This window comes from Scyliorhinus canicula, chromosome 19 (assembly GCF_902713615.1).
Source record: "Scyliorhinus canicula chromosome 19, sScyCan1.1, whole genome shotgun sequence".
NCBI classification, from domain to species: domain Eukaryota; kingdom Metazoa; phylum Chordata; class Chondrichthyes; order Carcharhiniformes; family Scyliorhinidae; genus Scyliorhinus; species Scyliorhinus canicula.
This window is the reverse complement of record NC_052164.1, coordinates 97,174,859-97,199,726: the sequence shown is the minus strand read 5'-3', so window position 1 is coordinate 97,199,726 and position 24,868 is coordinate 97,174,859. Positions and strand designations below refer to the sequence as shown.

The following is a 24,868-nucleotide window of genomic DNA, read 5'->3' as shown; positions in this document are numbered from 1 at the left end:
CAGGAATTGAACCGTGCTGCTGGCCTGCTTGGTCTGCCTTCAAAGCCAGCAATTTAGCTGTGTGCTAAACAGTCTCTAAATTAAATGGAAGAAAAAGAAGACAAATAATGGAAAATCAGCAAGATTATTCAATAATTATTAGAAACTCCAACTCCCCAATTAAATTCTGCAGCCTGTTTAATGCTACTTCGATACATTTGGGCTGCTTTTGGTGCTAATTCTGTGACTATATAGCAAGTGCTTTGGTAACTTAGTGTTGTGATCAATTTTGTTGCAGATTTGTTCAGCATTTACTCTTCTGGTACTGGTAGCCCACGGAATTGTTGGGAACTTTTGGTTCAGTGCGTATTAGTTTAGCAATAATGACTCATTTGCTTGTGACATGCATTGACCGTACTGTGAGTGGTAGTTTATTGAGTTGGTCCAGGGAAAAGGCACTCACTTTCGTATTGTTTTACGGAGCAGAAAGGACTGTTTCCCTGTGTATGCTGTGTTCAAATCCCTGGCACAAACCTTCTCTGCTGCCTTTCCACTTGCTCCGTGGGCTTTGTCGTGTAAAGGCTGCCTTTGTCACTCCTCCACATCCAAATTCGGAATGTGCCGGGTTTATTCCCCTCCCCAGGCCATCCACTACTGCATCTTAATCGGCTTTCAAATCCGTCCTGACCACCCCCCACTGATTGTTTTAGTTGTTGTTTCCTTGCTCAGTTATCGAAGTTGCCTCGGGCGAATATGGAGATTTGAACCCTCTGCTGTTTAACGCTGTTCAGGATGGAATGTGCACCATGGCAGAAAAGAAGAACCCATCCAATGGGAATGATTCATCAGCCTGGACGACCCAGAGCCTGACGGTAATAGAGTGAGACTCAAACTTTACACTTTCTGAACACCGTAATGAAGAGTATTCGGCCAGACACCAGCTTGGTAGAGTTTTCAATGGGTTCTTATCAATGGGTTCTTATGGGTGGGGGGGGGGGGGGGGGGGTGGAGGTGGGGGGGGGGGCTGATTTTGGCGGGGCTGAAGAATTCTGCCGGCAAGAAGGGCTGGAAAGAGGGCAGCATGGTGGCGCCGAGGTCCCAGGTTCGATCCCGGCTCTGGGTCACTGGAGTTTGCACATTCTGCCCGTGTCTGCGTGGGTTTCGCCCCCACAACCCAAAGATGTGCAGGGGCGGTGGATTGGCCAGGCTAAATTCCCCCAGAATTGGAAAAAAATGAATTGGACACTCTAAATTTATATTAAAAAAAAGAAGGGCTGGAAAGTCCCACCCTTAGAAAATGCTGGATAGGTGATATACGGATTTGTGCAGTGCCTTTCCCCACTTCATGGGTGTTCCAAACTGCTTCACAAACTGCTTTTGAAGTGTAGTCACTGTTGTGCTGTCAGGAACAGAGCAAACTGCCACAAACAGGAACATATTTGTGACCAGATCATGAGAGGGATAGATAGAGTGAACGTTCAGAGACTATTTCCTCGGGTAGATGTAGCTGTTACAAAGGGGCATAGCTATAAGATTCAGGGTGGGAGATAAAGGAGGGATGTCCGAGGTAGCTTCTTTACTCAGAGAGTGGTTAGGGTGTGGAATGGACTGCCTGCTGTGATAGTGGAGTCGGACACTTTAAGAACTTTTTATTAGATGGGCACATGGGGCACACCAGAATGACGGGAGTGGAATAGCTTGATCCTGGTTTTGGAAGGGCCGAAGGGCCTGTTCTGTGCTGTACTGTTCAAAGTTCAGATCATGTTTTTTTGTGATGTTGGATGATATTGGCCAGATCTCCCGTGTTGGAGAACACCACTGCTTCTGCTTTGAAATAATCCCAAGGGATCTTTACTGTCCATTTGAGGGGTGGCATGGAAGTCCATGAATCCTGCCCCGGAATGGGCGGGATTCTCCGACACCCCCCCCCCCCCCCCCCCCCCCCCCCCCGGGGCAATTCTCCGGGCCACCTGATTTCGGCCAGTCCCACACTGCCGTGAAATGGACATGGTCCATCCCGGCAGGACCTGGCTTGGAGGGCGGCTAGCGGGGTCCTCGGGCGGGGGGGGGGGTGGGGGGGGGGGGGTAGCTGCGGGGGGATCCGGCCCCACAGTGGGGCCTGGCCCGCGATCAAGGGCGCGCCAATCTGCGCGCGGACCTGTGCCGTGGGGGCACTCTTTCCCTCCACACCGGCCTCTGTGGCTCCCCCATGGCCAGCGCGGAGAGCAAACCCTCTGCGCATGCGCATGAAACACGCCGGCGGTTCTGCGCATGTGCCAGAACACGCAGGCAGTCCTGCGCATGTGCCGTCCTGCAGCGGCCCTTCGGCACCGGTTGGGACGGCGCCAACCCCTCCAGCGCCGGCCTAGCCACGGGAAGTGCGGAGGATTCCACAACTTCCGGGCGGCCCGACGCCGGAGTGGTTCACGCTGCTCTTGGCACTGCTACGGGCCACCCCGCCGATTGCAGGAGAACCCCGCCCTTAGTCTCAGGAACGGAGAATCCCGCCACACAGCTCACAGCAGTGCAGCACTCTCTCTCAGCATTGCAACTGAGAAAAGGTCATCGGCATTAAGCATGTGGAAAATAGGAACGGTCAAACTGCTGTGAAGGGCAGGCCTCAAATGGCGGAGTCACAGTCCTATTGCTGGATTCAGAAGAACTCTGCCCTCCATTAGACTGTCCACATGACATTCAATACTGAATGCCAAAAATGGTAATCTCTTCCATTCAACCGCACTGCACCCTTCAGAACGAGCGGGAAAACTGAAAACGTAAAGGCGCCACTGATATTCTCTTATTCTCTCTTTCTTCGTGCAGGACATAGGCCCCATCGAGAGCCGCACGTTTGCAATAAGCTCCTTCGTTCAGTTTTGTATCCTCTTCAGAAGAACCTTTACTTCTATATTGAGAGACATGGTAAGGTCGGCTGGAGTTGTTGCTCTGTTTTAGAATTACAAGCTAATCTCAGTGTTGGGTGCAAGGGGTGGGGTGGTGACAATTCACTTCAGCTCTTAGGGAAGTAATGAAGTCATCCAATAAAAGATCGGCTCTCCCCTGCACCCCCCCACCCCCCAACCAGAGTGGCTACATCTGACTGTAAACGTCCCTGGTGGGGAAGGGGGAAATCACCCAATGTTTCCATTCCTGAGTGCTCGCCATTGACCCCTTGTGGGCAGAGGGCGGCATTGCGTTTTTGGCTTCCACAGTCAAACCACCACCTTCATCAAACCAGGGCAAAATATTGTGGAAAGAAGGAGAGGGAAAGCTTTGTGACGTGTTTGGAGGACTTATAATCATTTAATTACTCCTGCCATTCACCCAGTCACAGAGCCTTCGCTGCTCTTTCCCTGGATCCTCTTCACTGGCACGCCGCTTACTTTAAAATGCTCATTGCCGGCATCTTGCAGATTTGTTGAAAGGTCACCGACTTGAAATGTTAACTGTGTTTCTCCCTCCACAGGTGCTGCCAGACCGACTGAGTTTTCTGTCATTTCTCCAACCGTCACCATCTGGGCTCCCACACTTCACAGACTTATAGGATTCTTACGGTGCAGAAGGAGGCCATTTGGCCCACCGTACCTGCACCGGGTCTCCTAATGAGCATCATGGCTTAGTGCCAGTCCCCTGCCTTTACCCCTTACCCTTGCACACTGTTTCCATTCACGTAATCATCTAATGCCCTCTTGAGTGCTTCGATTGAATCTGCCTCCACCACACTTCCAGGCAGCGCATTCCAGACCCCAACCACTCGCTGTGTGTGATTTCCAATCACCTTAAGCTTGAATAAGATTCTGAGAACAATGGGCGCAATTCTCCCATTGGGAGACTAAGTCCCGACGGCGGAGGCCGCTCCCAGCCCCCTATTCTCCCAACCCCAGGGGGCTAGGAGCGGCGCCACATCATTTACGCGCACACGCAATTGCCGTCCTCCCTGCTGCAGCCCTGCAAGAAGATGTCGGATGGATCTTGCGGGGCGGTGGAGGAAAGGAGGTCCTCCTTCAGAGACGCCGGCCCGCCAATCGGTGGGCACCGATCGCGGGCCAGACCCTTTTTGAGGCCCCCCCCCCCCCCCCCCCCCCGTGCAAGAACCCCCCTCCATCGTTCCCGCGCTGTTCCCGACGGCACCGACCAGGTGTGGACGGTGCCGACGGGAACCTGTCGTGTTGGGCAGGCCGTTCAGCCCATCTGGGCCGGAGAATCGCCGCTCGCCCGTTACAAACGGCGAGCAGCGATTCTCCCAGCGGCCAGCCGTGAATCTCGCCGCGCTGGTTTGGGGGTGGGTGTGGGTGCCGGGGCGGTGTGGTGGGACTTGCACAGCGCCCCGGCGATTCTCCCACCCGGCGTGTGGGAGGGTAGAAATCCGCCCAATATGTTTGCAATGGTTGAGAGAATTGGAAAATTGATCACATTATGTGCGGGTGTTTGTTGAGTTGCATAAACTTGGCTCTTTAGGGTGCTCTGCATTGGGAATCTCACAGTGGGTTCCGTCATCTTCTCTCCTGTAGGTTCTGACTCATTTACGGTTCATGTCCCACATCTGCATTGGCGTCTTAATAGGTCTGCTCTACCTGAACATTGGCGATGAAGCAGAGAAAGTGTTCAACAACACAGGATGCCTCTTCTTCTCCATGCTCTTCCTCATGTTTGCTGCTCTAATGCCAACTGTACTGACCTGTAAGGAAGAATCTTATTTTCATGTTGTTTGATTTTTTTCTTCTTGGATTTTGTGGTGCCATGCCTGTGATATGCCTGTGCACAGTTCTGCATATAGTTAGTAATGCGACCTCCAACCAGCTGGTGGCGATAGAGATCCATCACGTGACTCAACACCCCCGGTGGTTGGTAGTAAGACGTACAAGAAGACAGTCGCACCAGAGTAGCTCCAGGCGAATTCACTGAATTCATTTAGTAGCAATTGGCTGTATAGAAGGTTCTTAGTTATCTTTTCCATGTGTTTATAAATAAATCATCAACTATGTATTCTGTGTACATCATTACAACGGTTACATCACAGACACAACATGTTTCTCCTGTGTGGAGGTGCTTAAACAATCGGGACAAAGATATACAGAGCCTTTCACATCATTGTTCTGTCCCAAATAGAGAAGCGATGAAGGAGCGAACTGGAGCCAATCTTTGCACACTTATAAGATTTATTTTCAGACACACACCTCACATACATCTCCAAACACAACATTAAACACAATTACAATCACAAAGCACTTTACAGCCAATTAAATGCTTTTGAAGTATCGTAAATACTGTAAAGTAGGTGATGCAGTGGCAACTAACAAGTAGTAACATGCTAATAATCAGATTGTCTGTGTTTTTTTAATGCTATTTTATTGGAGATAAATATTGGTGTAATAGATGTAATAATAATAATCGCTTATTGTCATAAGTAGGCTTCAATAAAGTTATTGTGAAAAGCCCCTAGTCGCCACATTCCGGTGCCTGTTCGGGGAGGCTGGTACGGGAATTGAACCCGCGCTGCTGGCCTTGTTCTGCATTACAAGCCAGCTGTTTAGCCCACTGTGCTAAACGTCAGGGCGAATTCTCCTGTTCTTCTTCGAGATAGTGTATTGAGGTTCTGAAAGGACAGGGCTTTGGTTTAAAGCCATCCCTGATGAGCAGTACCTCTGACAGTATAGCATTGCCAGCGACACCCTAGATTTTCGACTCAACTCCGCCCAGTTGAAATGAAATGAAAATCGCTTATTGTCACAAGTAGGCATCAAATGAAGTTACTGTGAAAAGCCCCTAGTCGCCACATTCCGGCGCCTGATCAGGGAGGCTGGTACGGGAATTGAACCATGCTGCTATGTAATGCAAATAAGCAGGTCATTAAATACAGTGAAAAATATTCTTGTGCCATATTCCATTTTTACCATTGATGCAAAGTTGAGCAGCTCTATTCCCCAAGAGCCACAGATCCCATCGAGGAAAAAAAAACTACTTAGCCATTCAGACTACAGAGAGCCAGCATGGAGCTGATGGGCCAAGTGGCCTCATCCTGCGCCATAATGACTCTATCCCCGTGTTTTCATTAAATAGTTCTCCAGCAAGTAGCACTGTTGTGTTAGTTATTTAAAACGTGCACCGTGGAAAGTCCCAGTCGCTAATTTTCTTTTCTCACTTCAGTTCCACTTGAGATGTCTGTTTTTCTACGAGAGCACCTCAACTACTGGTACAGCCTGAAGGCTTACTACTTGGCTAAAACGATGGCGGATGTTCCTTTTCAAGTATGTAGCGCTTAAATATCTATTCAATTTTTCCATTGAAGAAGTATTAAATCGGGACTGTGTGTCAATCGTGACATAGGTAGGAACAAGGGGCGGCCATTAAGCATCTTGCGTCTGATCTGCCTTTCAACGAGATCTGTATCATAACACCATGCACTTTCCCAAATGCCCCAGGAAAACCTATCAATCCCAGATTTTAAATTATTAATTGAACTATTATCTACTGCTATTTGTGGAAAGAGTTCCAAACATCCACCCTTTGTATGAAGACGTGTTTTCTAACTTCTCTCCCAAATAGCTGGACTCTGGCTTCTAAAGGTAATTTTCAGGAGCATTGGGGTTAATTCCAGTGAATCTGAGGAAGCTAAAGGGGAGATTTAATAGAGATTTTTATTCTAAATTAGGAAGGGTTTTGATAGTTATTGGGAAACATTGTTCCCTCTGATTTGAGAGTTCAGCAATAAAGGATCAACCGTACAAAAATTGTCACTGAGAGATTGGGGAGAGATCTTAAAATGAATTTATTTAGACCTAGGGTTGCTGCAAGCAAGGAATGCTTGACTCGGGAGTTATTGCTTCCTTGATGGGAAAATTGGAGAAATATTTAGAACATAGAACATAGAACGATACAGCGCAGTACAAGCCCTTCGGCCCTCGATGTTGCACTGACATGGAAAAAAAACTAAAGGCCATCTAACCTACACTATGCCATTATCATCCATATGCTTATCCAATAAATTTTTAAATGCCCTCAATGTTGGCGAGTTCACTACTGTTGCAGGTAGGGCATTCCACGGCCTCACCACTCTTTGCGTAAAAAACCCACCTCTGACCTCTGTCCTATATCTATTACCCCTCAATTTAAGGCTATGTCCCCTCATGCTAGCCACCTCCATCCGCGGGAGAAGGCTCTCGCTGTCCACCCTATCTAACCCTCTGATCATTTTGTATGCCTCTATTAAGTCACCTCTTAACCTACTTCTCTCTAACGAAAACAACCTCAAGTCCATCAGCCTTTCCTCATAAGATTTTCCCTCCATACCAGGCAACATCCTGGTAAATCTCCTCTGCACCCGTCCCAAAGCTTCCACGTCCTTCCTATAATGAGGCGACCAGAACTGTACGCAATACTCCAAATGCGGCCGTACTAGAGTTTTGTACAACTGCAACATGACCTCATGGCTCCGGAACTCAATCCCTCTACCAATAAAGGCCAACACACCATAGGCCTTCTTCACAACCCTATCAACCTGGGTGGCAACTTTCAGGGATCTATGTACATGGACACCGAGATCCCTCTGCTCATCCACACTACCAAGAATTTTACCATTAGCCAAATATTCCGCATTCCTGTTATTCTTTCCAAAGTGAATCACCTCACACTTCTCCACATTAAACTCCATTTGCCACCTCTCAGCCCAGCTCTGCAGCTTATCTATGTCCCTCTGTAACCTGCAACATCCTTCCACACTGTCTACAACTCCACCGACTTTAGTGTCGTCTGCAAATTTACTCACCAATCCTTCTGTGCCCTCCTCTAGGTCATTTATAAAAATGACAAACAGCAACGGCCCCAGAACAGATCCTTGTGGTACGCCACTTGTAACTGAACAGTTATAGAGGGATATAGATATAGAGGAAGATACAGAGGGTGGGATTCTCCAATAATGGGGCTATGTTCCCACTCCAGCGTGAAAATGCGGGCGAATCAGTCTGGACTTGCCTGAAGAAAGTCCAGAGTGATTCTCCTACCTGGAGGGGACTAGCAGGGCCCAGGAGTGGTCTTCACAGCTCCGGCTGCCGATAGAGGGGCCCTGCACGTCCGGTCAGGGTCCGCGCATACGCAGGGCGGCAGCCTGTGCTGGCCGTCCCTTGCGACATGGCGGACATACCGCCGTCCGGCAGCAAAAAGATAGACGGCAGCACCCCCCCCCCCGAGATCGCGCGCGCCCACGGATCGATGGCCCCCGATCGATAGCCTGACCGTCAGTGAAGCCCCCCACCCCCGGTGAAGGATCCCCCCCCCCCGCCCCCCACCAGGGCAGCCGCAGACTGAGTCCGCACCCGCCACGCCGAGTTCCCGACGAGTGGGACCATGAGAGTCCCACGCCATCAGGAACTCGGCCAGTTACACTTGGAGAATTGCCAGGGGGCCTTTGTCAATGGCCCCTACCTGCGGCGCATAGATCGCCCGCGTGCGATTCGCGGCGATTCGCCGATTGCGATTTTGCTGCGGAGGCTTGGAAATTCCTGCTCAGGGCTTTGGGGGGAGAACAGAGCAGTGGAATAGGTCTTAATATCGCTCCAGTGATGCGCTGAATAGCCTCCTCCTAATACTACCAAATTCTTGTATTTTTAGCCAAAGCCATGTTCCCGCTCCTGCATTGTTATCTAATGCTCCGAAGACACGAGTTCAAATCCCGCCACAACAGCTGGAAGAGTTTAAAATCAGTTAACAAATCTGAAATAAAGGGGGAGTCTTAATAATCATGAAACTACCAGATTGTCACTCAAATCCACCGGCTTCCCAAGTGTCCTTCAGGGAAAGAAATCTGCTCCCAACACCTGGCCTGGCCTCCATGTGACTCCAGACCCACAGCAATGTGGGTAACTTTAACTACCCCCTCAAATGGCCTCGCAAAGACGCTCACTGCCAATTTCAATTCTCTTCCCGCACCTAGTCTGTCTCCATGGCGAGTAATTCCCGAAACAGGTACTAGTCTGTTGCCAGGGGCTTATAGCCTGAGGGGCACCCCAAGCATGGCTCCGGGAATCTGTACCACCAGCCATTGGCATGTTTGGAAGGTTTTTGCAGATTGACACTCAACGTGTTTGGCCGCGCTATGAACACACTTTCCTTGGCTATCATGTCCAGGGCTGGGGTTCGAACACAGCTTCCGGCTCAGGGGCACGGACGCTACCCACAGCGCCACAAGTAGTAGGCGCCTGAGTATTAGATGGCTTAAAGGGGGCAATTAGGGATGGGCATAAATACTGGCCCAGCCAGTAATGTTCACATCCGAGAACAAATTTCTTTTAAAAATAGGCCTCGTATCGGTCTTGACAGCAGATTCTTCTGTCCCCCACGAACTATTCTATTGACAAATGGAAGAGTCCTAATTTGGGAACACCACTTGGCACCAAAGGTCTAGAGTTGAACAACAACAAGCGGAATTCTCCAGTCCGTCAGCCGCATGTTTGCCAGCGGTGCACCAGTCTCTGGTGACGGGATTCTCTACTCCTGCCGCTTGTCAATGGGATTCCCCATTGTAGCCACCCGACACCGCCGGAAAGCCCGCTGGCGGGGGTGCGATGCCGGTGGGGTAAGTGAATCACAGCGACCAGAGAATTGGGCCGACAATTTAGGATTTATTTTGCAACAGCAGTGAAGCTGAATGATGTTTTGAGTTTCGAAACCAGAAATGATGCGACAGGATTGGAGAGGAAACATTGGGTCGATTCCATTGTTAAGCCGATGTCTTCCTTCCTCCAGGTGATCTGTCCGATTGTGTACTGCAGCATTGTTTACTGGATGACAGCACAGCCACCCGAAGCTGCGCGGTTCCTCTTGTTCTCCAGTCTTGCCACAGCAACGGCATTAGTGGCCCAGTCACTCGGACTCTTGATTGGCGCTGCATCCACATCCTTACAGGTAAGAAACTGCCTCGGTGTAGAAACCACGTGAACTTACCCAAAGATTGTCGATCATGGAATGAAACAGGGCCGTTCAGCCCATCGAGCCTGGGTCAGCTTTTTGAAAGAGCTACCCAATTAGCCCCACATCCCGACTCTTTCCATCGCCCTGTAAATTCTTCCCCTGCATGCATTTATCCAGACCCCTCATGGAAGTTACTATTGAGTTAACTTCCACAGCCCCTGCAGATCATCAAAACTCACTGCATTAGAAAAAGTCTTCATCTGTTTCTTTGGCCAATTATCTTATGTCCGTGCCCTCTGGTTACAAACCTTTCTGCCTTTGGAAACAGTTTTCCCTTATTTTTTTCTTTCTTTGAAGAAATATTTTTATTGAAGGCATTTTTCATATATACAAAAGTACCAAAGCCAATCCTCGGCAACTGGTAACAAAACTGACAACCCCCACTCCCCATCGTCCTTCCCCCCCCTCAATCCTCATCCAGTCACCCCAGGCCTGCCTCCTTTTTTTTCTTTTCTGCCCCAAACAAAACAAAGCACCCAGAATTGACCCCCCCCCCCCCCCCCACCCCCATTTACTCTATCAGTTCCTTTCACGGTTCAAAGTTGCGGATTCTTTGGGTGTTGTAAATTATTGACATTTCTGTTGTGTGAGGAGGGATAAAATTCCATCTTGACCCAGGAACAAAATCTGCTTGGAATTCCCCTTTGGCCCGGCGAAGATCCTGGCCTCCGTTTGGTGTCTCCCACTACACGACATCTGATTGGGACGTAAAACCCACTTGACAAACCCCTCCCCCGGGCACCTTGTTGGAGATCCAACACATTGCACCACTGCACCCGCCAACCAACTCTCACAAACCTAAACCGAGAAGCGTTCAACAATATGTATTACATGTTAGTCTCCTGAAATAGTTGTCAACTTAGCAAAGTCTGTGCTTTTAATTTGAATGTTTGTTCTATATCTCGTCACCTACCTCTAGGTTGCCACGTTTGTGGGTCCAGTTACCGCTATTCCAGTGCTCCTGTTCTCTGGATTCTTTGTTAGTTTTGACACCATCCCCACCTACCTACAATGGAGCTCCTATGTCTCTTATGTCAGGTAAGTGTTTTTCACTCTTTTATCAAAGTGTTATCAAATGTCCTGCTCTCTCGTAGCTTAGTGTGTTACCAGCTGCCCGCTCGTCGGAACTGGCTCCAGTCGCATGCATGAATCTAACTGGAGACTGATTGGAAAATCCCAGTTGGCCCCCTTTAATTGGCCTCAAGTGGGTCTCAATTACCTGGATTAGTTGCCCAATGCATCTGTTCTTTTGGGAAGGAAACCTGTCATCCTTATCTGGCCTGACCGACTTGGCAAGCAATGGTGAGCTGGTCAGCCAAGCCCACATCCCAGCAGAGAATAAATGAATAAATCCGTGCTTGTCTCCTCCGATGGCTGGTTATGTATCCTGGGGAGGACTGGGTTCCTTCTGACTTTTCCTTGTGGTTCGAGTGTTTTTTTTCGGTATTTTTTTCTTTAGAGCTGTTAGAAGAGGAGGAATTGAGTGGTGGCGCATGCCGAGGTGCGTTTGGTCAATCCTTGATTGATTTAGAGAGACTGTGTGTCCTGTCTTTACATTTGCTGGAGCCCTTCCCTCATGTAGGGATAGGTTTCAATGGAGAATTAGGCACCATCGTCCAAAGGTCTTGTATGGTGGTTTCCTGAGTGTCCTCCTCGTTGTGGTTGGTGTTTCCATGTGGAAGCAATGTTTGCGTCTCTGTTGAGGAAGCGCTGTTGTTTCCCACTATATCTTTCTTCTGATGGTGTGCAATTCAGGGCGGTGGCTAATCTTCCTGGATCAGTGCAGACCTTCTTCCCTTAGGGGTTTTTCTCTTCATCTGGATGAACAGTGTGCTGTTATAAATCCTGATGTGCAGATGCCGGCTTTGGACTGTGGTGAGCACAGTAAGAAGTCTTACAACACCAGCTTAAAATCCGACAGGTTTGTTTCGAATCACTGCTCCTGCACCTGAGGAAGGAGAAGTGCTCCGAAAGCCAGTGATTCAAAACAAACCTGTTGGGCTTTAACCTGGTGTTGTAAGACTTCTTACTGTTATAAATCCTGGTCTTGTCCAGTGGTCTATGGAAGGCTTCCCTTATTGTACCTGGGGGTACTGATTCCTGTGTGTCATAATGCGCTGGGCTAAGCCAGGTCTGGTTGGTATCACGTCGCCCCCTGGAGCTTGGGATGTCCCTTCGCGAAGGCACTTAGTATAGACCTCCTGAGAGGCTGGGTTATGCTTCCTCTGTGCACGGGGACTTGGGGTTTAGCAGAGTCCTGCAATTTGGTTGATAACCTGTTGCACCCTTAATGGTCGGGACGCTTTCTTGTTTGAATGAACAGCTTGTTCACGTCTTCATTAATGGGTGATGAGCATTCAGAGGGGAGTACGGACCCATGGTAGGGTCCTGATCCTTTGTTACCATGTGGTCCACGCCATCCTTTTGTTTTTTTTTGGAAGTGATCATAATTGCTGCTAGTCCTCTGAGTATAAATGTATGGAATGATGTTGGTTCTTTTCTGGGCCTAAGACTAGGGTTATGTTGGGTTGTGTGATATATATGTAACACCCTTTTAGAATTTGGATTCTCAGGTATTTTTGTTGTACGTTAACTTTTTTTTGTAAGGTTGGGTGTAAAGAATCCGTGATTGGTTCCTGTATGGGTACAGATAGATCTGGTATCCAAGGAGAGGAGGTGTAGTGTGTTCTTGCTGCCTCTGGTGCTGCTGGAGTTGAGGGAGATATATATTGGTGCGCGCCGAACATGGCACCAGAGTTTATCCTGAACTCTCAGGGCAATTGCTGTGTGGGACGTTGCGCAGCATTTTACCATGTTTTCATGGCCTTAACCTGTTTCCCCCAGTTCTCTGGTGAGGATTATTGAGGCATCAAGTTACGTCTAATGGTTGCATTGAGCTAGTTATACCTCTGTTCTCCTGTCCCCTCTCTAGTCATGTATGCAGAGTGATTTTTTTGCTTGCTGTGCTGAATCATTCTTCTGATTTTGTTGCGGTTTTCTCAAAATGTAAAACCTCAAGAAATATACTTTAAAAAAAAAATGATATTGCCAATTCTGACCCATTGGTTCCATCCAGCTTAACCAACACAATTTAGGGGAACTGAGCCCATCTCCATGTTTTGCCCGGTTAGTTGCTTGTCTGCCCTTGGTAAACAGGAGCACTTCTGATTCTAGAGTATGGGTCACTTATAAGGTCGTATGGATTTGCTCAGACACATGCAAAATGGGGTATTAATCTGGAATATTACAATAGCAATGCAGATGCAGGAAATATGAACTAAAAAGAAGAAATGCTGGAAGTACTCAAAGTCAGCTTCTGAGTAGAGAGAGAAATAGAGTTATAGATTTCAGGCAGATGGTGCTTCGATAAACACCGCCAACACTCTCATGCCAGCTGATCTACATTGCCTCTTTGTGATGCCATACCTCCGTTTTAAAATGCTCATCGTTGTTTTCAAATCTCTCCATGGCTTTCTTATCTGAAACTTCCTGCATTCCCAACAAACCTTCAGGATCCCTGAGCTCTTCCGATTCTGACATCTCACAAAACCCCAAATTTTAATCTCTCCACCTGCAATTTCAGCTGTCTTGGCGCTAAGCGCTGGAATTCCCTCCTTCAACCCTTCCACCTTATGGTAGAGATTTTTACCCCTCTCTCTTCCTTTAAGACACTCCTTCAAATTTACCTCTTTTCACCATGTTTGAAGTCATCTGCCCTGATGTCTCCTTCTATGACTCAAGAGCTCAAGAGTCAAGTTTTGATTGATAATGTCCCTGTGAAGGGCCTTGTGATGATTTGTTATGTTAAAGATGCAGCATAAATACAAGTTGTTGTTGTGATCGGGGTGGAACCCCTCCAGCCCTTTCGAAACCGAAGGATGCTGACGGCAACTATATTGATTCCCAACTGCTGGACCTGCTGAGTTACATTGAATTACATTAATCCCACAGAACAAAAGCAGGCCAGTTGGTTCATCTGGTATATGCCACTTTTAATATTCTACTTCAGGTTCTCCTCTTCCCTCTTTCCCTAACCCTGTCAGCATATCCTTTCTCCCTCATCTCTTAATCTCGATTCCTCGGAGTTGACATTGATTTTAATCAGCAAGATCAATAAGGGTGTAAGATCAGACTTCAGATCTGATGGTGGGACAAGATTCTCTCTGGATCATGTAGAGATTAAGGCTTTCTAATTTTGGTGCGATCAAGGACGTAACAGAAACAAAATACATTTGCAATAGTAATTTATTTCAAAAGAGTAACAATATTGTTTGCGTGTTCTTTTTCTCGCTGAAACAGATATGGCTTCGAGGGTGTCATCCTGTCAATATATGGACTGGAGAGAAAAAATCTGACCTGCAATACTGAGTTTTGTCCTTTTAAGGAACCAAAGAAAGTTCTGCAAGAGTTGGATGTGCAGGACGGCAAGCTTTATATGGATTTCATCGTCCTCGGTATTTTTTTCATTATTTTGCGTCTCTTGGCCTACCTCGTCCTGCGATACAAAGTCAAGTCCGAGAGATAGAGAAATGACTGCATTGCAGGTGAATATTCCTGCAGCATTCAGTCACGTCGTCAGTGGGAAGGATTCACTCTGCTGGACTTTTGTTTCAGGCTGCGGCCTGTTAATTGGGCCCGCAGTGAACTAGGCCTCAAAGCCTGAACAGCTAAGACTCCAAAGGTCGCGGCGGCTTGGGATGAACCTGTGGGTTTAATCATTTCATTTTTGTCACTCCAGTTACTTTATCGAATTTTGATTAATTCTTGCCCATCTGGAAAACAATTTGTCAGAGAAAACAACCTTTTTGGAGCCACAATGAATCAATTCTGTCTGGGTCTTCCGCACAGTCAAAATTCCAGAATGTTTCACCTCCTTAGTACGTGTTCGAAGAAGCCCTGTTGATGAGTTGAAGATTATGTGCTACTCTCAAGTATATAGTTTTTTCTAAAAAAAGAAATGAAATTTTGATTTTTGATCAGGACTGTAAATAAGCACAGTTTTTGTAGGGCAATGTATGCTTTACCTCTCACCTGGAGCATGTTAGCTTATAGCACGTCTTGTCAAATTATAATAATTGTAAGTTTTTAAAAAACTTAAGCAAGGCTTTACGAACCAGGCTTTAACTGTTATAATAGCAGGCATTGTGGAAAGTCTACATTAGTTTCTGAAATTTCAAAAATATATTTAAAAACAAGTACAGTCTTGAAAATGTTAAACATTTAGAGTAGCTGGAGCATAATTAATTTTTACAGAATTTTGTACTTCTCTTAATTTTCTTATGTTTTGGTATCTGGAGATTCCCTTCCTTCATTATTTAAACAAAGGATCTGAATTATTCAAGTTTTCCTCCTCCTCCACATCCGATCGTAACTTCCAGACGTTTGGACCATTCTGGTCCGTGACAGAACCCCTGCTCCATTTGTGTAGCTGTGTCGAACAAATGAAATGAAAATCGTTTATTGTCACGAGTAGACTTCAAATGAAGTTACTGTGAAAAGCCCCTAGTCGCCACATTCCGGCGCCTATTCGGGGAGGCTGTTACGGGAATCGAACCGTGCTGCAGGCCTGCTTGGTCTGCTTTCAAAGCCAGCGATTAAGCCCTGTGCTACAATTTTTATACTCAGCACAGCGGAATCGATCTCAAACTGTGCAATTCCTTTTAAAAGCTAAATATTTTGTCAAATGTTTGATTTTTTTTTTTAAATCTGATATTTCTCTGGTTTTATTTTTTAAAAAATCACTTTTCACCTAATATTTTGTTGGTGCTGCAGACTACCCACCAAATTGTGATGCTGTGGTCGCTTCCCCCACACCAGTGTCACAGTCTATATTCTCCATGAGTTGATTATTATAAAGACTTGAGATATCCTTTGTATCCAACGAGTCGTGGTGATCACGAGCAGAATGTTGGCTTTTGAACCAGCTGCGTGAACATTTCTAAAGTGTATCCCAAAAGCCATAAGTCCTATTTTTTTCAGGTGCAGTTATTTTTCTCTCTGCGTATCTCTGTATTTAACGTTGCACAAGTGTTAATGAGTTGTTGAGGGTTTTTCTTCCAGTTAAATCACCACCAAACCAGTTCATGAGCACCAGCCCAGTTGATATGCCCTTGTGTTCTCATCCGACTTTGGGTTTGGCAAATTGACAAACCTATTGTTGTCAGTGACCCAAGTTGTACGTGAAGTGTCGCTGCTCTTTGTGGTGCATTCTTGTTAATCCCATCTATTGAGTAAAGAGTTGAGCCTTTACGTGCTAATTAGAAGATGGGTTTCATGGCGTCTGCCTTCCTTCCTTAGTCTCACTGTGACATGAATAGTAATCAGTATCTCACCTGGGGCATGTGAGTTTAGAATAGTCCCACTTCGAACCTGTTCCAGTAATTATAACGTGACATCTCCACGAAGCATGAAAATTCATGGCGGTGACCCGACCTCGTATTGTACAGAATAACTTCTTTTAGAAATATCATTGTGAAGCTCTGTGTAAAACAGCGCTGCAGTATTTCACAGTCAATGACCTATTGAACCTTTAATCTCATCGGCATAGCAGATTGTCATGTGGGGGAGAATGTTTGCTTGTATAGTTTTATAGTTTTAACTTTGGTACACTTGAGTTTAGCTTCCCTATCAAAGGCTCATACAGATCATATTGGATCTCCCACAGTCACAGTTTTCGATATGCCTACCTGAGGCTTCACAGCGCTTTAGGGGCAATAAAGTACTTTGGAAGGATGGATACTTTCGCAGTGTAGCAAAACCCATTTTGGTCACTCACTTTTAGTCTGTTATTTGTCGGCAATATTTTTATTGCCAGATTCAATTCTCCAGTTATTCCTCCTCTTCATCTTTTTTCTTTTGCCTTCAGTCACTTACTTGAGCCCAGCTCACCTTAAATGTGAAATTCCCCCCATCTGGGTCTCACATATAATTTTAGGTCAGAGGGTTTTGTAGCTATAAAATGTCCTCTCCCCCAAAGTGAAATATGAGGCAGTTTAACTTTAATTTGATGATGCTCTTTTCAATCCCCAAAAGTATCCATTTGGCGGCGCACTGGTTAGCACTGCTGCCTCACGGCGCTGAGGACTCGGGTTAGATCCCATCCCGGCCTCGGGTCACTGTCCGTGTGGAGTTTGCACATTATTCCCGTGTCTGCGTGGCTCCCAGCCCCACAACTCAAAGATCTGTAGGTTAGGTGAATTGTGAACGTTAAATTGCCCCTTAATTGGGGGAAAAAAAAAGAATTGGGTACTCTAAATTTATATTCAAGAAACAAGTATCCATTTAACTACCTGAGTATTCTCTGTTGTGTGCCTGAAGGCAGTAGACTTGAATGCAAATTATGGAACAAAACAAATGTCAGTTGAGCCATCAGTGTCATTTTGCTTCCACGGTGTATAACCTAGTCTCTCGTGGGCTCTACCCAAACCAATTTATTTCTCAAAGAAAGATTCTGTAAATATTCTTCCTTCTCGACCATTCCTAACAAGAAAATATAAAAATCGGGCAAATCTCCTGTCGCTGGATTGCACGACTTGAACCAGTCGATTTCCTCAGCTTGAGCGGCAGATGGTCCCATGAAATAAAGGCGCCGTCATATTCCGTCATATTCGGTCATCTAGGTGTACTTGCAAGCCTCAGAAACAAGCCATCTGTTTTGTGTGTCCCTCCCCCATTGATGCATAGCTCCATCCATCACACGGGTGATTTTTCTGAGGTGCTTAAGGAGGGTGGGAATTCTATCTATTTCTTTCTCCTCTGAGATTAATTCTTGTGCACCATGAGTTTCAACAGCAAGGCAGAAAACCAAAGAAAGGTCAGCGGACAAGGGAAGGTGAGTTTGACCACTTCAAGCATCTTGCTTAGCCACAGTTTGGCGAGGACAAAGATTGGGGCTTTTGGTGGGGAAAACGTGGTCCATCCAGTCTAACATTCAGTCTTGAAACTTCTCCGCCCACCACTGAGACCCTGTACTTCAAGCTCGTTTAAAATAACTTAAAATATATTTGCAGAACATAAGTTCAGAGGAATTTGAATGTGACATAAAACATTTCAGTACTCTTCAAGAACCTAGGGGGTTTAAAATATAACTGTGTGAGCCTGGTGCGAGGGAGGCTACCTCTATGTACTCACAGAAGCAATGCAATTGTAAGATTTAACTGCCATATATGTGTATATAAGAGCCAAACAGTCTGCAACGATGTCAAAGAATTCAGCACCTTCACAAGACCAATTTGTATTGTACAGCTCACTTGAAAGCTAACGCTATAGATTTCTGATACCAGTCTTTCATAGCAACATTTGAATTAGCTCTTTGTCATCCAGAAAGTGGGGCCTCAATCATCAGGACAATCCTTGGGCGGCACGGGTGGTTAGCACTGCTGCCTCACGGCACTGAGGATCCGGGTTCGATCCCAGCCCCGGGTCACTGCCCCTGTGGAGTTTGCACATCTCCCTGTGCTTGCGTGGGTCTCACCCACACAACCCAAAGATATGCAGGGTAGGTGGATTGGCCAAGTTAAATTGCCCCTAATTTGGGTACTCTAAATTTATTTTTTTAAATCAAGACAATCCTTCTCGAAAACTCACAAAGTTAAAAGAAATTAAAATCCGCAAAAGCAGGAAATCAGAACGGCAAGCAGTCTACATTGAATTCCAAGTTGCTTAATCCGTGTTATCTGGTAATTCAAATCAAAGTGATTCAATAAAAACAAAACGTTTTGTGTTGTTTATTAAAAATGCTTAATTCAAACAACCGGGCAATTTCATTTTTTTTGATCAAGCAAAATACCACTTGGAATTAACCGGAATAAGTTGAATGTGCCAGTCAGGCTATTCTGAGCAAGATTGTTTAAAATACAGGTGAATACCATTGGTGTCATTGATGAAGCGTCAAACTGACAACCTCTGGTTTACAGTTCAGGTGTCAATCATCCTGCTTTGTTTAAAGAATTAGGAAAGAATTGTACAATTTTTTTCTGCTCAAAAAATACTTTCTGAACTTACTGCTGGTTTAGCAGGTAGTTCGATCGATGCTATGTCTCAGCAGTTTAGATGAATTACTGAAGCCAACACTGAGAGAATTCATTGAGCACTCCCATCTCCCACGGCTTCAAGTCTCGTTGCACCTCTTAGGAAAAACGTTTTTGGTTTTACTTCCGACCACCCGTGATCTACAACAGACTCTTGACGCAGGAAAACTAAGAGGTTTAGCAGTAAAACTCTGATGAGTCAACACCTTTAGGAGATGGAAAAGGGCAGAAAACCTGCAAAGCACCAACTCTGCCCTTCTGGTTGAATTGGGAATGGTCACAAGGCCTAACTTTGACCAGAGGCCAATCCCTGTGGGCTCGCTCGGTCACTGCGGATATACGGCACGGTCAGTGTCGAGTTAATGTTAGGAATGCGATTCAGGATCATAATGTGACAAAGATTATTATTATGATTGTTAAGTGTGGGCTACTCTCTAAGTGAATCTGTAGCTGCAAGACATTGGATTAGAAAGTAACTGTAGGAAATAGGGTAAACATTCTGGAAGGATCAGATCAAATAGGCTGAATATCCTACATCCGAGCTTGTTTTAATCAATTGGTATTTGTATTCACTGCACTTACACGCTCGACTGATCATGGTTTGTACATTCATTTGAAGAAAAGGTTGAGTTCGGCACCTTTGATGGGTAGAGTTTGTCTCAGTACAATCATTCTGAAATTCCAACATATTCCATGACATTCGGCCAGCGTTCCTGCCCTTTATCGGTACCCATTGACTAGAAAATGCCCATGTTAGGTTTGTGACAATTAGCCAGTAATGGCATTGGGCGGGGATGTGATGCTGACAACTGTTGAATAGTTGACTGAAACTCATTGGGCTCACATGTGGCTATTTTGGTTAGCTACACAGGGAGCATTGGAACCCAAGTGATTGTATGACGGAAACATCAGTGATTTCTGGAGAAAGCACTATACAAAAATATACTGAAGGGATTTGAGGCGTGCATACTCTGAGAATGTTTTATCTTTGTGAATTAACCAAAATTATTTTTCTTTCCATGGCTTATTCTGTTTACATTGCACGTGCTAAAGACTTGACTGTCAGGCTGATTTTTAAGCAGAATTAAAGTCAACACACGGGTCACATATTAATAATGTTTATGCAAATCAAAGATGTGATGTCCAAAATTGCTAATGAATATTTATACGAGTGACTTTTGTTCTACTGACTGTTACTTTCTGTAAAAAGTTTCTGTTACCATATATTACTAATAAAATGACTATTTATATCCTGATCTTTGATCTCTATAATGCTGAGGACTTGTGGCCCACTCACCAGCCTAGGTTGTCCATCACTGCTGTGGTGTTAATTGTGTTGCTAAATTCAGGCTGGTTGGCGTAGTGTTCACAAAGACCACAAAATAGCTTTAACTTGAATAAAGCTATACATTTATTAACACTACTAATTTGGATTTGACACGTACTCCTAAATAATACACAGTTGATAATTAACATATACTCTACACGCACAACTAATCTCTACACTATAATAAACTACGATCTGCTCTCACTCACACTATCCTTTAGTCTATGCTCTAGCTAACTCCTTCACTTCTCTCCCCCATAAGGCTCAGCATCAATGTCTTATATACTTGTAAATCTAGCTCCCTCTAGTGGCTGATCTAGACACTTCGTTAACCCTTGCAGTTCTCATATTTATGATAATATCTCAAGTCTGTGCCCTTGCACCGAGCCCCGTTCATATATCACCTCCGTGCTTGAACTAAATTGGCTCCTAATTAAGCAAGTGCTCAATTTTAAAATTCTTATCCTTGTTTTCAAATTCCCTCCATGGCCTCACACCTCTGTAATTTAACCCAGATCCTCAGCGTGTGAGGCAGCAGTGCTAACCATCGTGCCACCCCAAGTTTAATTCTTTAGAAGCTGCTGACTCACGCATGGATATCGGACAATGAGGCCATGCTACTATCGAATTCAACTGACCATTCTTCCATTAAGTTTCAATCTAGGTTGAGAGTGAAGAATGCTATTCTTCCAGCTGACCCCCGACCCTGATGCTCATTGGGGTCTTTCATGAAATGTTGGCCGGAATTCTCCAACTGTTGGGATTCTCTTTTTCCGCTGGTAGCGCACCCCAGCCTGCGGGTGTCCGGATGGCCTCAATGGGAAATCCCGTTGATAAGCGACGGGAAGAGAGGAACCCGCCGCCAGCGAACGGCACACTGCCGAGAAACGCGCGACTGGGGGACTGGAAAATCCCGCCTGTTATTTTCTTTGAACTCTTTCATTTATCTGTTATGAAAATATTGGAAAATGGGAGAAGGAGGTTGTTCAACTGGATGGGGCAGTTGGAAGCGAGAGAGCGCACATGCTCTCGAACAACATCCAACCAAAGTTTGCAACTCAAAGAGGAGGCAGTAGTCGAGAGGAGAGCGCGGGTGGCCAACTATGATGGAACGTATTCCTGGAGGTTTCCTCACATGACCTGTCCCCCGCATTCCAGCTATTAGTCGGCCAAAGCAACCATCCTAGTGACGCACTGCATCCAACACCAAGTGGAAAGCAAAAAGACCCTTTACCCAATTGGATGATGTCCTTCGGTCAGCCAAACTGCCATTTTACGCCCCACTTTCAATATTTTTATAATGGGAAATGTCGAAGAAAATTTCAAAAAAATATATATTTTTTAATGCTTGATTATTTTTCACCAGGGTTGCACAGGACAGTGTCCTCGGAGGTTGCTGATCCTCAATTCCTGGAGGGTGGGCACCCCGAAGAAGCTAATTCCCGAATCCAGGGCTATTGCCAGGTGAATTGCCGTAGCAGAGACCAGCCAGCTCCCTCTAGGCTGGAGACAGGGCTCGGGAGAGAAATCATGGCTCCTTGTGCTCCTGTTTCTGGGCCCCTCTTACCCCCTCCCACCCAGGATTAAACAGGTTACTGATTCACTGGGGAATTGCGGCGTAGGCAAAATCACCGGATTTGTCACCCAGAGACTCGGGGTGATAAACGGGGAACGTGGGTTTAAATATCACCATGGCAGTTAATGGAGTTTAAATACAATTAATAAAGATCTGAGGCTGGATTCTCCGTTCTCGATGCCGAAATCGCATTCGGCGATGGGACGGAGAACCGTTTTCGCGCACGAGATCAGCAGCGGTGCCTGTTCTTTAATTCTCCGCCCTCTGAAAATCAGCGTACGCCGAGTATCCACCGCCTCAGGCCATTGCCTGTGGCCCGCGCCACGATGCTCCGTTGCCGACCGGCCGAATTCCCGACACCGTGGTTCTAACATGGTTCCACCATCCGTGATCCTTATCTGGCGGCTGCGGACTCAGTCCTGGGCCGCCGCCACAGTCGGGAGAGGACCGATCGGGGGGGGGGGGGGGCTTCATTCGGAGCTCAGGGCAATGTGTGCGGGTGGTGCGGGGCACTATTTTGCCACTGCAGGCCGCCGCTGTGTGCATGCACGGCCTCTGACCCGGAAGTGCTGGGGGCCGTATCGGCAGCTGGAGATGCGAGCTCCGCGATGGCTGCCTGCTGGCCCCCAGAAAAACGAGGAATCTGCGGCCTTTTGATGCCAATTTTCCTGACAGCATGGGGACATAGTCCCAAAAACACAGAATCCAGCCTCTGGAATTGATATACCATCAATTGAACGCGAGACGAGTTGCTGTACAAAAGTAAGGCTTTAATAAGCTAGATGTTAGCCCTGTGGTCGACTACAGTAAATGGACGACCGCCGGGCATACTGGGTATTTATACCCCACCCTGGGGGCGTGGTTAACGCAGCCTCTCAACCAATCGGGGAGCCGTCACACGACTGGTCTCAACCAATCGGTCGAGAGGCACATGACCGACCAGGGCCAATGGTAAGCCGGTGTTCTGCACCAATGACAGGCAGCTATGTTAATCATACCACCAGATTCACCCCTTGCGGAGAAAGAAGACGGGGGGGGTGGGGAGTATCAACGTGAGCTGGGGGGGTGGGGGGGAGAGAGAACTGGTGGTGTGAGTAGTAGCAAGAGAAAGAAAAAAAATGTTTGGTTTCCCACTGGCCCAGACATTTAATAATAGAACATATTGTCCATACAAAGTCCATGGTGTTGTTGAAAGTTAAATAGACTCTATCAACCTTTTCGTTGCCCTTGGCGTCCTGGCAGACCGCCGCAGTGGAGTTGGTGACGCTGGTTCAGCCGATGGTGGTGGTTCCGCTGATGTCCTGGAGTCCGGGAGCGATGGTCCGTGAACTGTCTCCGTAACCCGGGCTGGTGGGGGAGATGCCATGGATGGGGGAGGGGTGGCCTGGGTGGGGCGCTGGGGAAAAAGAACAGGGGGGGGGTCTGTGGTGAAGGGCCGCACGCCGGCGGGTGCCAGTTCCCGGAGGGAGACCATGTCCTGCCGACCGTCGGGGTACTCCACGTACGCATACTGCGGGTTAGCGTGGAGTAACTGGGCTTGTTCCACCAACGGGTGCACCCGCACATGATTCCAGAGCAAGATGGGTCCGGGGGTGGCCAGCCACGTCGGGTGAGGGGATCCGGAGGATGACCTCCTGGGGAAAACAAGAAGACGTTCATGAGGTGTCTAATTAGTTGTGGTACAGAGGAGTGAGTGGATAGAATGTAGGGCATCGGGGATAACCTCTTGCCATCGGGAAATAGGGAGATCTCTGGACCAGAGGGCCAGTAGTATGGTCTTCCAGATGGTACCATTCTCCCGCTCGACCTGTCCGTTACCCCGAGGGTTATAGCTGGTCGTCCTGCTAGAGGCAATGCCACTGTTGGGCAGGAATTGACGCAGCTCATCGCTCATAAATGAGGACCCCCGATCGCTATGTATGTATGTGGGGTAGCCGAACAGGGAGAAGATGGAGAGGAGGGCCTTAATGACGGTCGATGTGGTCATATTGGGGCAGGGAATAGCGAAGGGGAAGCGGGAGTATTCATCGATTACCATCAGGAAGTAAATGTTGCGGTTGCTAGAGGGAAGGGGCCCCTTGAAGTCAATGCTGAGACGTTCGAAAGGGCAGGATGCTTTGATCAGGTGTGCGCCCTCGGGGCGGTAGAAGTGTGGTTTGTGCAGATGTGGCAGTCACGGGTTACTGTTCTGACTTCCTAGATGGAGAAAGGCAGGTTGCGGGCCTTTATGAAATGGTAGAAACGAGTCACCCCTGGATGGCAGAGGTCCGCGTGGAGGGAGCGGAGGCGGTCTATCTGCGCGCTGGCGCAGGTACCGCGGGACAGGGCATCAGGAGGCTCATTGAGCTTCCCAGGACGATACAAGATCTCATAGTTGTACGTGGACAACTCGATCCGCCACCGTAAGATCTTGTCATTCTTAATCTTGCCCCTCTGTGCATTATCAAACATGAAGGCTACTGACCGTTGGTCTGTGAGGAGGGTAAACTTCCTGCCGGCCAAAGGTGCCTCCAATGTCGCACAGCTTCGACTATGGCCTGGGCTTCCTTTTCCACTGAGGAGTGGCGGAGTTCGGAAGCCTGGAGGGTTCTGGAGAAGAAGGCCACTGGTCTGCCCGCTTGGTTCAGGGTGGCCGCCAGAGCTACTTCTGATGCATCGCTCTCGACCTGGAAGGGGAGGGACTCGTCGATGGCGCGCATCGTGGTCTTTGCGATGTCTGCTTTGATGCGGCTAAAGGCTTGGCAGGCCTCCGTCGACGGCGGGAAGGTCGTGGTTTGAATGAGGGGACGGGCCTTGTCGGCGTAATTGGGAACCCATTGGGCGTAGTAAGCAAAGAAACCCAGGCAGCGTTTGAGGGATTTGAGGGTATTGGGGAGAGGGAGTTCCATCAGGGGGCGCATGCATTCAGGGTCGGGGCCTATCACTCCGTTACGCACTACGTAGCCGAGGATGGCTAGACGGTCGGTGCTAAACACGCACTTATCCTTATTGTAA

The 24,868-nt window shown here is 47.2% G+C and overlaps 1 protein-coding gene across 4 annotated transcripts in view; it reads left to right on the top strand.

Moving 5' to 3' along the window:
- Nucleotides 1-20,227, top strand: part of abcg4a (ATP-binding cassette, sub-family G (WHITE), member 4a) — a 162,469-nt gene extending 142,242 nt beyond the window's left edge. For all 4 annotated transcript variants that reach the window (XM_038779898.1, XM_038779899.1, XM_038779902.1 and 1 more), the window contains 7 exons: nt 709-851; nt 2,800-2,898; nt 4,488-4,656; nt 6,124-6,224; nt 9,718-9,876; nt 10,862-10,980; nt 14,242-20,227. In XM_038779898.1, coding sequence (XP_038635826.1) covers nt 709-851; nt 2,800-2,898; nt 4,488-4,656; nt 6,124-6,224; nt 9,718-9,876; nt 10,862-10,980; nt 14,242-14,467 — 1,016 coding nt within the window. In that variant the 3' untranslated portion in view covers nt 14,468-20,227. The remainder of the gene's footprint in view (nt 1-708; nt 852-2,799; nt 2,899-4,487; nt 4,657-6,123; nt 6,225-9,717; nt 9,877-10,861; nt 10,981-14,241) is intronic.
- The last annotated feature ends 4,641 nt before the right edge of the window (nt 20,228-24,868 follow it).